We start from the raw sequence: 15,547 nt of genomic DNA, 5'->3' as shown, positions 1-15,547 counted from the left end.
GTGTGGTCCTCTATGCACACCCGCCGCAGACACTCAGATTGACACTAGTGTGCTCTCTTCACTGCCGAGGCAGAGATGAATGCAGCCATCTCTCCAAACCGTGGCAGTTGGCTGATGTTAGGTCCCACACTCAAGACATCAGCGTTGGCACGATTGTATTTTCAAGGCTGGGTCAGGTCCCTGCAGCTGTCTTTGAAGTCTAGGTGTTACTCAGCACTCAAGAAGCAAATTTTTAATGCCTTTATTCATTTAGGGATGTGGAGAAGGGCAAGAGGGGTGTGCCCCATGTGCTCCTGGAAGTCAGAGGACCTACCTGTGGGATATAGTTCTTTCCCTCCACCATGTGGGTCCTGAGGATCAAACTCGGATCACGAGTTCCTTTACCTGCTAAGCTGTCCCACTTTTTTTAAAAAAAATATTTATTTATTTATTTATTAATTATGTATACAATGTTCTGTCTGTGTGTATGCCTGCAGGCCAGAAGAGGGCACCAGACCTCATTATAGATGGTTGTGAGCCACCATGTGGTTGCTGGGAATTGAACTCAGGACCTTTGGAAGAGCAGGCAATGCTCTTAACCACTGAGCCATCTCTCCAGCCCGCTGCCCCACTTTTTTGAAAATAAGTCTAAGAAGCTCATCCCTTAAGCAGAGGCATCTATAACACTCTTATCCGTTGGGCTAGAGAACATATTTGTCATTGCATCAATTATATTTGGAACATTTGCAAACAGCCATCCTCTCTTCCTGTCTCCTTGAAAAACAGCAAGCGATGATTCTTTAATCATCCTGGCTTTGAAAGATGGTGTAGGGCGTCTTAATTATTAATATGTGCATCCACTGCCACATCCTTAATGTGCAATTACTTCACATTGCCCCACCTGACATTCTTGTACCTTCTGACATTGTAGTCTGAATCTGGGTACTTGATAATTTTGGTTGATCACTGCTTCCTGTATACATGTCATCTCATAAGGAGCGGTTTTTAAAAGTTGTGTGTGTGCGTGTATGCGTGTGTGCATGTGTGTTTGGCTTCTGTGTGCCAGCATCCTAGGAAGCCAGAAGAATGCACTGGATCTTTTGGGTCTGGAATGGCAGGTGGTTGTGAGTCACCTAGCGTTGCTCACCCAGTTCTGCTGAGAATGGAATTCAAGTCTTCTGTAAGAGCAACAAGTGCTCTTAATCACGGAGCCGGCTCTTCAAGTCCAGGAACACTTTACCCATTGCTTTACAAACATTCTAGAGTCTCCATAATAAGGCATTCAAGGTCAAAACTAAAAGTCACTTAAAGTTTAGTAGGAGGGCTGGTGAGATGACGGCTCCATGGGTAAAGGACCTTGCTGCCAAGCATGACGATCCAGATTTGATCCCAAAGTCCTACATGGTGGAAAGAGAGAAGCCCCACTCAAGCCCCTTATTGAGTGTGCACACATGCGCGCGCGCGTACACACACACACACACAATAAATGTTGTTTCTTTTTGTAATTCATTAGGAAACACAGAGATAGTCATTTGAACTCTGTACATATCACTCAGATTCACGTCTCAAGTTATAAAGCTGTGGTTAAACTATCAGAGTATTGCATCTTTCCTAACTTTAAAGAAAAATGTTTCCACACTCAATATATCCCCAGGCAGTGTAAGTCTGCCCTGGAGTAGATTAAACTGTGATGGCTTCCACTGAGCAAATGAAGAAAGTAGACCTTTTTCTTATAACCTTTGTGGGCTCCTGGTAATTGCGAAAGTGAGACATGCAGTTAACTCTAGTAGAAGTGCCAGCAATATTCTACGAGCCACTGCATGAGCCATTTGAATATGAGATAGCACACAAGGAAGGGTGTGCGTGCCGGGTCACAAGGACACAGGACTCCTTTGGACCATGTAATTTATTCTGGAACATTTTTTCTCTCTGGGCTGTTCTTCAGCCTCTGTATTTGCCCCCTTGAACTCTGTAGGTACCACTTCCTCTAGGAAGATTCTCTGTATCCCCGACTGCATGCAGGTGACTCCTAGGTCCCCTGGCATCCTTCCGTGGCAGGTGTTACACAATATTGCAATAGCTCACTGCTTACCTGTATTCTGTCTAGATACGCAGTAAATGAGGGTAGGGACCATGTCTGTATGTTGAGCCCTGTGCATCTCATGGCCTCCCAGGTAATAGCTGTTGATTAAGTTCAGTGAATGAATGCGTCTCAGAACAGAGCCTCACCTTCTTCACAGCTGCTTCAATGTCTCCTCTGCCAAGGCATCTCTGCCTCTCAGCATGGATCCTTAGCATAGTCAGGGTGATTGGAAATTGCGTGGAAGTCTCAAGCTTCCTGGTCCTTAGCTAACATCTCATTCCTTACACTGTAAAGTCAACATCTGTCCCTCTATCTTACTCAGAAATCAGAGCATGAAAGAACGTCCTGGACTGGCAAGATGCTTCAGTGCTTGCTCTGCAAGTCCAATGACCTGAGTTTGAGCCCCGCAACCCCAACCCATGCGGAAGTGGAAGGAAAAGAGCAAACTCCACAGAACTGTCCTCTAACCTCCACAGATGAGCTACATGTGGCCATGTCCAATCTCAATCTCAATCTCTCTCTCTCTCTCTCTCTCTCTCTCTCGTCATCCTCCCTACTTATGTTTAATACATAAAAATTTAAGAAGTGTTTCAAATGATCATTCTCATTATAAACACAGAACTTTGTTCCCAGTTCTTAGGTGTGTATACTGTTACTCTGTTTTTAGTTCTTTGTAAAATGTACTGAGTCCCTGAACTACTTATCATTTTTTATTTATTATTGTTGTGTGTATGTTTGATAAGTATGTGGGGGTGCGTGTCATAGCACGAAGCTCGATGATCTAGGTTTAATCCAGAGATCTACATAGTGGAAGGAGAGAACCGTCACCCGCCCATTGAGTTTTGAATGTTGCACATGCACCATGGTGCACACAGGCTCCCCTTGCCCCACCCCCATACATACATGTAATGCAAGAAAGTTTTTCTTGATTTCTGCAATGACCCACTGTTCAACAATGTAGTGTTCAATCTCTCTGTGTTTTAATAGTTCTGTAATTTTTCTTCCCTCTTGATTTCTAGTTTCATTCTATCATAAGTAGATAAGAAAGAAATTATTTCTAAGTTTTTCCTGTATTTGTTAAGACTTATCATATGGCTTAAAACATGGTTTGTTTTGAAAAAACTCCCCATGATAACAAGATAACGTCCTGGACTGGCGAGATGCTTCAGTGCTTGCTCTGCAAGTCCAATGACCTGAGTTTGAGTTTGTTGGGTGGAGTATTCTGTACATATTCGTTATGTTGACTTGATATACAACAGAGATCTGTAAGGAGTTTCTTGGCTGACTTTGTGTACTCACATGGCCCAGCTATTTGCGAGAGTGCGGTCAGTGACATTGGAATGGGGACTGACTCTCCATGTCCCGCAGTGTTTGTCTTGTGAAAAAGGATGTCTATACTCTACAACTCCTTTCTTCATTCCCTTTTTCCTCACGGGATTTAAACCTTGTTGGAACTGTGCATCGCTCCCTAGCTAGGATGTGGGTCACCTGCACTCTCTAGGCTCACTGTCCTGAGAACTTAGGGCTGTCATCCTCCCAGGGAACTCGAGTGGAGCTGAAAATACACCCACACGTGGTCGCTCTGAAATCATACACATGCAAGTGACTGAGCGGGTTGTGTTTGTATGTTGAGGAGCATGCACACACACAAAACAACAACAACAATTAGAGAAAAAGAGACCATGGATTTGAGAGAGAACAAGGGAGAGGTGTATAGAAAGGAGGGAAGAAAGGGGTGTGTGTGGGGGGAGCAACACAATTATATTTTAATTTCAAAAATAAATTAGAAACCTTTTAACTTGCATCTGTTTACACTAAAAATCTAGTTTCCTTAATGCCATGAAGGTAATATTTTACGTTATTCAACAAAATATAAAAACAGTTGCAAAATAATAGCACTATTACTTCTTTTTTACATGTAGTGTATATATTTGATTATTGGATGGGCAAAAATTGTGTAGATACTGAGATCTTATCAAATATTAACAAAATTAATTTCAGCTCATAATTGTTGAAAAGTAGAGACCAATCATATTTAGTAAAAAGTCCGTTGAGCCGTTCAATATGCCACAATACTAAGAATGTGACCTTTTAAGTACAAAGACCTTAAAAAAGAAAAAAATCAACACCAACTAATTTAACAGTCAACATTATCAGAGATTTTGAACCTTCCTCAGTCCTCTCACCCCTATTTGGAGAATCTTATAAAAAGCTGAAATAAAGCCTTTCTGTGCTCTGTAATATTCAAAGGTGTCTATGATAGTGCATTGTAATGAGAACTGTCAAAATACAACTCAGTAGAACTAGCAATATTACTTCTAATGAAAAGATTACTATCGAGTGTTGGTATTTTCTGTTCTATTTTTTAAAATGTGTGTGTGTGTGTGTGTGTATGTAAGTGCCAGTGGAAGCCAGAAAAGGGTGCCAGATCACCTAACTATGTAGTTACAGGTGGTTGTGAGCTGCCTAACATGGGTGCTGGGAACTGAATTCTAGTCCTCTGAAAGAGCAAGAAGTGCTCTTAGGATCTATCTAGCTCCAAGTTCTAGTTTTCTGAAAATATATTTCCCTGGAGGAAGTATTGTTAAAATGTCATTCTTAAATGTATTAATCCCAGAGACAAAACAGACGAAGTGCTTAGTGTCGCCACACTAATCTGTGTTGGATTTATAATGACACGGCACATAACTTGGTCCCACCAGCTCCTAACGGGGCCGGAAATTTCCTGTTGCTGCTGATATTGGCACTGTTGCGCACAGATACTCTTTGTATCTGTGGTGATGGATGCCCTTATGAACATACTCTGCTGCGGGTCCTACAAAAGTCTAGCAGTTAAGCACAGATTTAACTTGTGATGATAGTACTTAGTATGTTCTTGCTCGTGCAGTTAATATGCTATTGTTTGACAGTGTTTCCTTGCACGTATGAAAAATACAGTTTCTTATAAAGCAAACCCGTGTTGTACCGACACTGGCCTCAGGCGTTTCATGAAGAAACACCTTGCACGAACAGGTCATGCTGATGGACTGATCTAGAGCAACTTTGATTTCTCTAAGCCCGCTCTGATGTTGTGTAACACAAGTGCCCCTGAAAACATGTTTTAGAGTGTAAGAGCCTGTGGTTAAATAGTGGTTGTATTTATATTTCAAAATTTATTTTTTCCTTTTAAAAATAATAATGCATTACATTTTTACGTATTGTGTGTGTGTTGGAGGGCACCATGGTACATGGGTGGAGGTCAGAGAAGAACTCAAGGAAGTTAGTTCTCACTCTCTATCGTGTGAGTCAGATATCAAACCAGTCTTCTTTTTTTTAATTTTCTTTTTTTAAAAATATTTTTATGGTTTATTTAACTTTATTTTATGTGCATTGGTGTGAATGTGTCAAATCCCCTGCAACTGGATCTTCAGACAGTTGTGATCTGTCATGTGGGTGCTGGGAATTGAACACGGGTCCTCTGGAAGAGCAGTCAGTGCTCTTAACCACTGAACCATATCTCCAGCCCCTTTAAATTTTCTTGATTGAATTTATTGACTATGTAAGTCATGTGATTCAGAATGAAAACTGTGTACCAGTGTGCACTAAAAGACTCTTATTTCTAGCCACAAATTCTCCAAGTGTTTGCAGACTACATTTTATCCATTTCTTGCTTATTTTCCATTGGTTTCTTGTCCTTGGTATAAACAAATACATTTAATTGTGTCCTTCCATTTTTATTACCCAAGAGGTTGCACAGTACACACTGCGACATTCTTTTCCCTGCTTATCCTGGAGGTTTCATTGTTACAGTTTAGAGAGTTTCCTATTCTCTTTTTATGCTGCACTGTATTGTTCTGAAAGATGCATCATAATTCATTTCACTGGTCCTCTATCAGATGCACGTTTGATTCGTTTTCCCATTTTTTTGTGAACACTAATCACGCTCCGATGGATAATCTTGCACATAGTCATTTTGTGTTTTTTTTTTTTTTTCTAGTAGCTTTCCAAATGCTGGGCCAAGAGGTAAACAAATACATATGTAATTTTTCTTCACGTTCCCAAATTTCCCTCCACAGGCACCACGCCGTTCTGTGTTTCCATCAGCAATGCTTGAGAGCGCCAGCTTCTGCACAGGCCCATCAGCACAGTGAATATTCAGACCTGGATTTCTGCCAGTCTGATAGATGAGAAATCTCTCAGCTCAACTTTAATGTGCATTTCTTTCTTTTTTTTTTTTTTTTAAAAAAATATGTATTTCTTTTTCTGTGCAAAAAGGCCATTTTAATTTCTGAATTATACACATACAGGGCGAACACACACATTTACTGTATGGCTAATTTTTCTCTCTGGATCTATTTCTTTTTACTTCTTAAGAGATCTCTAAATGGCAGGTGTATTTGCTTCTTTTTAAGGATATAAGTGACAAGGGCCTCTACTCCACTTGTCATTTTATCTTCTGGTTGCTTGTAGTTTTTCTGGAGGCCATATACTGTTTTAAAGCTGTGCACACCAATTTAACAATCTGAATTTCGTGTTGAAAGTCTGGAAATAGAAAGCAAGTCCTCTATTTTGTGATCTACAAATCTCTCTTCTTCCTTTCCAGTTTAGTGTCCTTCTCCTCCTCTCCTTCTTTTTGGTTTCTTGAGACAGGATATCTCCGTGTAGCTCTGGCTGTCCTGGAACTCACTCTGTAGGCCATGCTGGCCTCGAGCTCACAGAGATCCACTTGCCTCTGTCTCCTGAGTGCTGGGATTACAGGCATGCACCACCACTTCCAGCTATGTTTTTTTTTTGTTGTTTGTTTGTTTGTTTTGTTTTGTTTTTCGAGACAGGGTTTCTCTGTGGTTTTGGAGCCTGTCCTGGAACTAGCTCTTGTAGACCAGGCTGGTCTCGAACTCACAGAGATCCACCTGCCTCTGCCTCCCAAGTGCTGGGATTAAAGGCGTGCGCCACCACCGCCCAGCTGTTTTGCTCTTTTTAATAAGCTGTTCTGAATTTAATATACTCAAACCAATCAGTATTTTCCCTTTTGGGGACCAAATCTAAGAGAACCTGCTTTAAGGTCACTGAAACACTGGACTGTTTGTCTTTAACCAGCTGAGAATTGTTTCTTGTTGTTCAAGGACCTGTGTGCGTTTGTTGACTGGTGTTTGCCAGTCCTTGAAGATTTCAGGACCAACATGTGGCATTGCTGTGGCATGGCAGGGTGAGACAGATGGTTTGGATGCTGTCGGGGTCGTGTGGAGAGTCATAGTGACTGGGGTTGTATGGCTGCCACGTGCAGTGGGGTGAAACTTAGATTCTTGAACAATTAGGTATTTTTTAAAAAGGCAGCTCTTTGCCACACATGGGATGAGACAGAGTTGAGTGAGCTTCCCTGCTTTGTTTTTGATAATTACAGCTTTATCCCCCCTGAAATGTATTTTATTTCTGGAGGATAGTATAATGTAGGAAACTTTCTTATGTCCTACTTTCCCAGAACTTTTATTTATTCATTTCTAGGAGTTTATTTATGGATGCATGCAGGGTGTGTGTGTGTGTTCATGTGTGTGTGTGTGTGCATACATGTGTGTGAGGGTGCATGTGGAGGCCAGAAGTCGACATCAGGTATCTTTCTCAATCTCTCTCCATCTTAATTTTTGAGGTAGGAGTGTCTCTCTGTAGATCACTGGTTTTGTTAGGTTGGCTGGCCAGTGAACTCCAGGGATCTCCCTATCTCTTCTTTAGTACTGGGGTTACAGATGTGCTCTGCTGCTTCTGGCTTTTGATGTGGGTTCTGAAGATTCGAATTCAGGTTCTCACGCTTGTATAGCAAGCTCTTTACTGACAGATCTCTCCCTAGCATCTTACCTGGACTTCTAAATCAGAAAACGGTCTTCCTCGTTGCTCATCAATACCCTGTTTATCACGCGTAAGTGACTCTATGTCAGGGCTGTCCCCGCCCTTCTATTCTGTCACTCTCATGATTTGATAGCTTTAAAACAAATCTTGATGTTTGGAAGGGAACTTTTTTAAACCTATTATTTTTCAACAATATCTGATTTTTTTTGGGGGGTCCCTAAATTCCCTAAGAAAATTTAGAATGATTTCACACACACACAAAATAAATTTATTTATTTATTTTAGTTCTTGTGGTCTAAAAATGGTTTCTGATTTTTAAAAAATAGTTGGGGAAAGGCAGAGGCAGGCAGATCTCTGTGAGTTCGAGACCAACTTGGCCTATAAAGAGAGTTTCAGGACAACCAGCACTATTACACAGGGAAACCCTGCCTTGAAACCCCACAACTCAAACCAATTTTTAGTGTTCATTACTAGGTTATTTTTTAAAACACAAACATTTGTATTTGCTTACATGTTTGTCTTGTTTTGTGCTTTGGTGGCAGAAGTACACAGTGGTAACAGAGATGGCATAGTCCCCTAAACCTAAAATATTTACTCTCTGTTCTTTTGCAGAAAAAGAGGTGATTTTTTTGTTTTGTTTTGTTTTCTAAATCTTGGGACATAATGGCAATGGCATGTCTTCTCCCTTTAACTCGCCCTGTTACTTGGTTCAGCCAAGAGTAACAGAAATCATGACTCTATATTTAAAGAATAAAGATATTGATCTGGAGAGATGGCTCAGTGGTTAAGAGCACTGCCTGCTCTTCCAAAGGTCCTGAGTTTAATTCCCAGCAACCACATGTTGGTTCACAACCACCTGTAATGAGATCTGGTGCCCTCTTATTTATTAACATGGAGATAAACGTAGTATATTCTGGGATTGCCCTTCATATCTAGTTTTCTTGGCTTAATATCCTATCTCCGTAGTCATTGTTCTTGAGTTTGTATTCTTTCAAGATTATGACTCCTGTTTTTAATCAAGGAAGCTTTCCACGTAGCTCAGCCCCCCCTCCCCCCCCCCGATCTGACTAGGTAATTAAGGATAACCTTGAACTTCTGTCCTCCTGAGTGCTGGAATTACAAGTCTGTGTCACAGTGCCCTGCTTGTGTGGTGTCGACAGAAGAACCCAGGGCTTCATGCATGCCAAGCAAGCACTCTTTCAACTGAGCTGCATCTCTATTCCAAGACTGATTCTTTGAAATTTGATTTTTCTTAGACCCTAAATTGAATAAATCTTTACTGATGAATCACACGGCACAGCCAGTGGACACCGGCTCCAAGGGATGGAGCTTTAGCAGATATAGTCTAAAAACATGGCAATCTGATTCCCAATCACTTGCTCAGGCGGGTGGAGAATATTACTGTGATATGCTATGGTCATGTCCCAGGCATCAATGATACCCACACGAAGGTCTTTGAAAATGTCCTTCATGGTTAGATAGTTAATATAACCGTGGAAGTCTCCGAATTTCTCTGTATCTATGTACATCTCCCTGATATTCTCTGTCTTAATGATGACTTTAGTGTCCGGGGCTCTGAGGAAGAGTCGTTCAATAGCGTTTCGGATACTGATGGCTCTCCGAATGAAAAGTTCCATGGGGAAGGGTCTGAAGTGCTGGCCCAGGGTAATGGCGATGACAGTATCTTTGTCACCTAGTAAGCGGTCAATTTCCTGAGGAATATAACCGTCATCTATCACAGAGTAGAGATTGACCGTGATGAAAGGGTGGCTGTGCTTCTTCCATTCAACCAGAGTGTGCCCTTCAGCATCCAGGAGCACATGTTTCTTATATATTCCAGTCCCATGAAGATCAAAAGGCTTCAGTTCTGACAAGAAAGCAGAAAAGATCTTTCACTAGAAGGTGATGATGAGTAAGTGTCAAAAGAGCAATATTTTTGAGTGGGAGATTAAAATATATATTTAAAGATTCAAACCTAGAAGGTAAAATAAGATTTAAAAAAACTTGGCAGAGAGGAGGGAGACCACCCTCAAAGCACTGTAAGGTGCTTTGATTCCTGAAAGAATATAAAAACAATTACATACTTTTCGCAACTTTGGGAAAGTATTCGATCCATTGGCGCAGCGTTGAGTCTCCCAGGAAGTAAATGAGTTTCCTTCTCAAGCAGTCATTTATCTGACTGGAGTTCAGCAGACTCTGCTTGCACTGGGCTGTTACCCATCTTCCTTGGAAAGTGTAACCGCTAGGTGTGGGAATCTCCGTTCCGATCTGACATTTCTTTCCCCTGTTTTCTTCTCTCTCTGGTAACAGATATTGGGATAGTGGTTTTGATGGCATGAGTCAAGCAGCCAGTCTCCTCCCTTGGTTCCCCTCCCACTTTGTCTTTTTCTTTTTCTAACTACTTAAGCTTTTTTCCCTGTTACTTTATTTTTGATTATTAGTTATAGTTTAGGTATCCCAACTCTCTCATTCTCTCTCTCTCTCTCTCTCTCTCTCTCTCTCTCTCTCTCTCTCTCTCTCTTTCTCTTGTTCAGGCAGGGTCTCACTACGTAGCCTTGGCTGGCCTGGAGCTCACTCTGTAGACCAGCCTGGTTTTGAACACAGAGACCCGCCTGCCTTTGCTCCTGAGTGCTGGGATTAAAGACGTGCACCACCGTACCAGGCTCCTCTTATTTTTTTTGTAATAATAAAAAATATAGCAAAAATTATTTATTCTTACAAACAAGCAGTGAAAAAAATACTGTGCTCTGAAAATTCTTTTGCTCCCCTTGCTCAGTCTTTTGAATAGTTTTGGGTCATCTCAACTCCTCTCTGTTCGTTTTCTTCTAAATCTGCTCATGAGCTCAGTCAGAGAGATATTTTTTCCTTTCTTTGTCTTTCCCATTGGCTCTTGGGTGACAGTGTCTCTAACCTGAGCAGTGTTGCAGTAGCCCGCCAGCTGGCGTCCTCACCAGCAGATCTTACCCTCACCTCTGTTTCATCGGGGAAAGAACAAGATTAACTGACAAAGGCTTGATACTCAAACTGGGTAGTAGGGTTCTCTTTAGGCCTTTTAGGACGAGATGCCTAGCTCAGTGGTGTCTTAGGAGGGCTTTGCTAAAAGTGTTGAGTTGCACCTTCCATGAACTAACAATAATCTGAGCTGTTCCTCAAGTCCCTCTTCCATGACAGCCCTGTCACGGTCCGCCTTCCTGGGCATCCTGGAGGCAGGGCACCTGGAGTTTTATTATAACAGAGCATGACTGTTTACATCATGCTTTTTTGCCATTCTCTCCATGCTGGTACACTACACACACACACACACACACACACACACACACACACGCACGCACGCGCACACACACATACACACATGTGCCATGATGTGCTATGCCTCTGGAGGTCAGTGGACAACATGCATGGGTCAATTCTCTCCTTCTACTGTATTGGTCCTAGGGATCAAAGTCCTGTGGGTAGGGTTGGTGACAAATGTCTTTCCCTGCTGAGCCATCTTGCTGGTCCCTGCTTGACCTGCTGTATCCATAGGCGCTGTATCCGTGGACCGAAACAATCATGCATGAAAGGTATTCGGGAAAAACATTCTTCTGTACTGAGCACGTATAATGCTCCCTCATCAGTGCTCCCTCACCAGTGCTCCCTCCGCAGCATTGAATTATGATTACTTACTCAGCATTTGCGCTCCAGCAGGTATTAGGAATATTCTAGAGTACTCTAAAGTCCGTAAGAAGTTGTGCATAGGTTATAAGGTTATATGCAAATGATAGGCCATTTTATGTAAGGCATTTGAACATCTGCATATTTAGGTATCCAAAGTGGGTCCTGAAACCAATGCCCCAGGGGCAGCTGTTATTTGTAACCTATGGACAAAGTAACAACATGGTGCTAGTGGCAGAATTAGAAAATACGCCTAGAATAAACCCTCAAATTCTAGTAATTTAGTTGCCAAGTGGAATTTCCTTTAATTCCATTAATTATGTTCCCATTTTGCTGTGACACAGTTGGGCTTCTAGAAGACTTGGCAGCATGGCACAGTGAACAGTCGAACACTGAGTATAGAACCTTCAGGCCCATCATCACTAAATACTTTCTGCTTTGAGAATGCACGGATAAGATAATCTATAAATTTATTTGGATGATAACCCACTATAAACAGACAAACCCTGCAATTTTACTATAAAACGTATCATGTATAAACTTGTATGCTAGAGCATTGTTTTCTTTTTTCTTTTTCTTTTTATGTTTTGGTTTTTGTTTATTTGTTTTGTTTTTGTTTTTCAGGACAGGGTTTCTCTGTGTAACAATCCTGGTTGTTCTGGAACTTGCTTTGTAGATCAGGCTGGCCTTGAACTCACTGAGATCTGCTTGTCTCTGTCTCCTAAGTGCTGGAATTAAAGGCATGCGCCACCCTTGTCTGACTTTGGTTTTCAAGATGGGGTTTCTCTGTGCAGACCTGGCTGTCCTAGAACTCACCCTGTAGACCAGGCTGGCCTTGAGGTTACAGAAATCCTGCTGCCTCTTCCTCCTGAGTGCTGGGATTAAAGGTGTGTGCCACCCCTTGGGGCATTGTTTTCTTTTTTTTTCCTTTTTAAGCATAACTTCTTTTTTAAAATATTTATTTATTTATTTGTTTAGTATACAATATTCTGTCTGTGTGTATGTCTACCACCAAAAAAAAAAAATCTTCAAACTTGTGACTATGTTGCTTTCTATGGCAGAAGAAATTTTCTAGATATAACTGAGTATTTGGGCTTGTGATGCAGATTGTTCTGTTATCTGGGTGAGAGGCCAACCCCAGCTCATCAGTTGAAGATGGAGGCAGCAGGATGGACAAGACAGCATGAATATTTGACGTGGTTATGGCTCTGGAGACTGAGGGTAGGCTCCAAGGGATATGGGCAGCCTCTAGAAACCGCAGAGGTGCAACAACACTCTTCTTTTGAGCCAGGAAGGCATGCAGTCAGCTGTGCCTTGACTGAGGGCAGTTAAGTGTGATAGTTTGAATAGAATGGCCCCCAGAGATTCATGTGTTTGAATGCTTGGTCCATAGGGCGTGGCACTATTAGGAGGTGTGGCTTTGTTGGAAGAAGTGTGTCACTGTGGGTCAGGCTTTGAGGTCTCATATGTGCTCAAGCCATGCTCAGTGTGCCAGTCTCCTGCTGCCTGCAGATCAAGATGTAGAACTCGCAGCTCCTTCTCAGGCACCATGTCTGCCTGCATGCCACCACGTCCCATCATGACAATAATGGACTAAACCTCTGAACTGTAAGCCACACCCAATTAACTGTTTTCCTTGATAAGAGTTGCCATGGTCACGGTGCCTCTTCCCAGCAATAGAAACCCTAAGACAGGGAGACTGATGTTAAGCATCTGAAACATCAAGCTGAAACAGTATGTCTTTCCCTCATTTTGCAGCACTGGTTATACAGTGGCGGTAAGAAGCGAATGCAGAGAAACCACCGTCCTTTCAATGTGAAGTCATTCTATCTGGAAGCTGCACATTTTCTTTTATTTCCATACATCATGTCCCTTGGGGACACCTATAAACGTCCTCCTCTAGGTCACGCTCAGTTCTTCTGTTGTGAACGAGCGTTACTCTTTGAAGCACTTTCTTCCTCGTTTGGACTGTGGCTTTAAAACTCTGAGAAATGCCACCAAACTCTCTAACATGATGTTTAAGGATGACAGCGGTTTAGACTCTTGCTGTTTTCTAGCCTTATCCTTGGTTATAGTCTACACTATGTCTACCAGACTGGCCTATTAACATTGCTCATGACAATTTCGCTCATCACTAGAGTTTATCTGATCGAGAGCCATTGGTAGAAAAGTGCAGGATGACACAGTGAATCTCAGCCACTCTGATGAAGAGCGCTTTGTTAGAGAGAGCATCACAGGGTGGTCCTCCTCCTTCATCTCAATTAACAGCTACAGAGACAATCTGAATTACTCAGATTTAACTGATTCCATGCATGATTATTACTTACATCTGTCAACTCCCCTATGGGCTTGATGAGATCTATTTTTCTATTTTTCCCTCATTTCCTGACTGCAGGTATCTTTCTGGGGCTAGCCAAATACTCACTGGAAAGGAAGCTCTGCATATGGCTTCTTCACAGAGTCAGCAGGCTGGACGGTTTTTATAACACCAGCTTTCTAAGCCTTTATTTTTTCTCCATCTTCCCACAGCGCCTCATTATCTACCAGACCCTCAATAAGTATTTATTGAACAAATGAATGACTATTGGCAATAAATCCTGAAATGTTGCCAAGCATATGGGTGTTATTGATAAGCTAAAGTGGGCTTTGGGGGGAAGTTGCTCTGGAGATTAGGCAGTGTAAATATTCTTTCCTATGTAATGTTGCTTTGCTTTGCCATTAAACATTTAATAAGATCAAAATACCATATAAATTTGGTAAGTGGTACAGCTAAATGTTAGAGACAATGCTAATGGAGATTTAGGAACTAAATCTACATGGGCTGGAGAGATGGCTCAGCCATTAAAGGCTAGACTCAAAATTGAAACTGTAAGAAACTTAACCTACGATGCTGAAGCCACCGTTATCTACCAAAGACATCTACGCAGTAGCTAGGGCACTAGGATATGACTTCCTAGGTGAAAGTAGGAATGGCTAGTATTGATATTTGAAATACTGGGATGAATCTAGGCATAGGCAATGTAGGTTATCAAAAGAATATTAAATAATTTATTTGAATTGGTTTCGATCTGCAACATCCAGCCTGTTAGGTATCATAGATACTTATTAGGAATTGTAATCTAGAAAATTACAATTAACACTGAAAAACCTTTCCCCTGCAAGAGACAAACATCAAGAAGTACCTACTGCTGGGTGTGGTGGAGCATACCTCTAGCCTTAGCACACAGGAGGCAGAGGCAGGCAGACCTCTGTGAGTTTGAGGTTAGCCTGGTCTGTACAGTTTGACCCTATCTCAAAAAGCAAGAGACTAGAAAGGAAACAGAAGCAGCCACCACAGGGTAGAAGAGACTTACTGTTGCACCGAGCGACACTAATAGACTTAGGGTTCTTCATCATTTCAACTCCTATGTTGGACCTTCAAAAAAAACAAAGTGATAAATTAGCCTGTTGTTTGTTGTAGCACACAGGCAACACGGATCACCTGCTTGTTAGGGAAGCAAGCATCCATTTTGAACTTCTGATAATATGACTGAAACTATTATTTCAAAGGTTATTAATGAATTAGGATTTGGGAAGACTTTCTACCCTGCTGAGAGTTCCTGGTGAGCACTGGAGTTATTTGCCACATGCAGTCAGTGTATGTCTAGAAGCTTTAGATTTTTAAAATAACCACAAAATCCGCATTTTTAAAGATTTGCTTCTGCATCATCTACTCAAGCTCATATAATCTTGTCCTTCAATCACAACGAGCCTCCTTGTGTCAGCTTAAGACCACCTAAATTTTTCAATACAATGGACACAGCATCTTCTCCCTGCAGATGCTCACGTGCTATCATTCAAAGTCAATCGCTCTCCCATCATTTACTGAGGAGTCTGGACTCCTTATGGTACCACACAGACCTCTTACCACAGTCCTTGCTTCTATTTTTAGTCATGTTTTCTGCTAGTTCACTTTGAATTTATTTTTTAACCCAAAAGACTTGTTTTATGACAGGTGAAAGTCATCTGAAG

General features: G+C 41.7%; 1 protein-coding gene across 2 annotated transcripts in view; it reads right to left on the bottom strand.

Moving 5' to 3' along the window:
* Positions 1–8,152: 8,152 nt before the first annotated feature.
* Nxpe1 (neurexophilin and PC-esterase domain family member 1) overlaps positions 8,153–15,547 on the bottom strand; it is a 37,961-nt gene continuing 30,566 nt past the window's right edge. For both annotated transcript variants that reach the window (XM_057768091.1, XM_057768092.1), the window contains 3 exons: positions 14,890–14,951; positions 9,967–10,182; positions 8,153–9,749 (listed from right to left, as the gene is read on the bottom strand). In XM_057768091.1, the coding sequence (XP_057624074.1) occupies positions 9,214–9,749; positions 9,967–10,182; positions 14,890–14,951 (814 nt within the window). In that variant the 3' untranslated portion in view covers positions 8,153–9,213. The remainder of the gene's footprint in view (positions 9,750–9,966; positions 10,183–14,889; positions 14,952–15,547) is intronic.

The sequence above is a fragment of the Chionomys nivalis genome, chromosome 4, assembly GCF_950005125.1.
Source record: "Chionomys nivalis chromosome 4, mChiNiv1.1, whole genome shotgun sequence".
Lineage (NCBI taxonomy): Eukaryota > Metazoa > Chordata > Mammalia > Rodentia > Cricetidae > Chionomys > Chionomys nivalis.
Note: the sequence above shows the minus strand (reverse complement) of the source record. Positions and strands in the feature narration are given on the sequence as shown.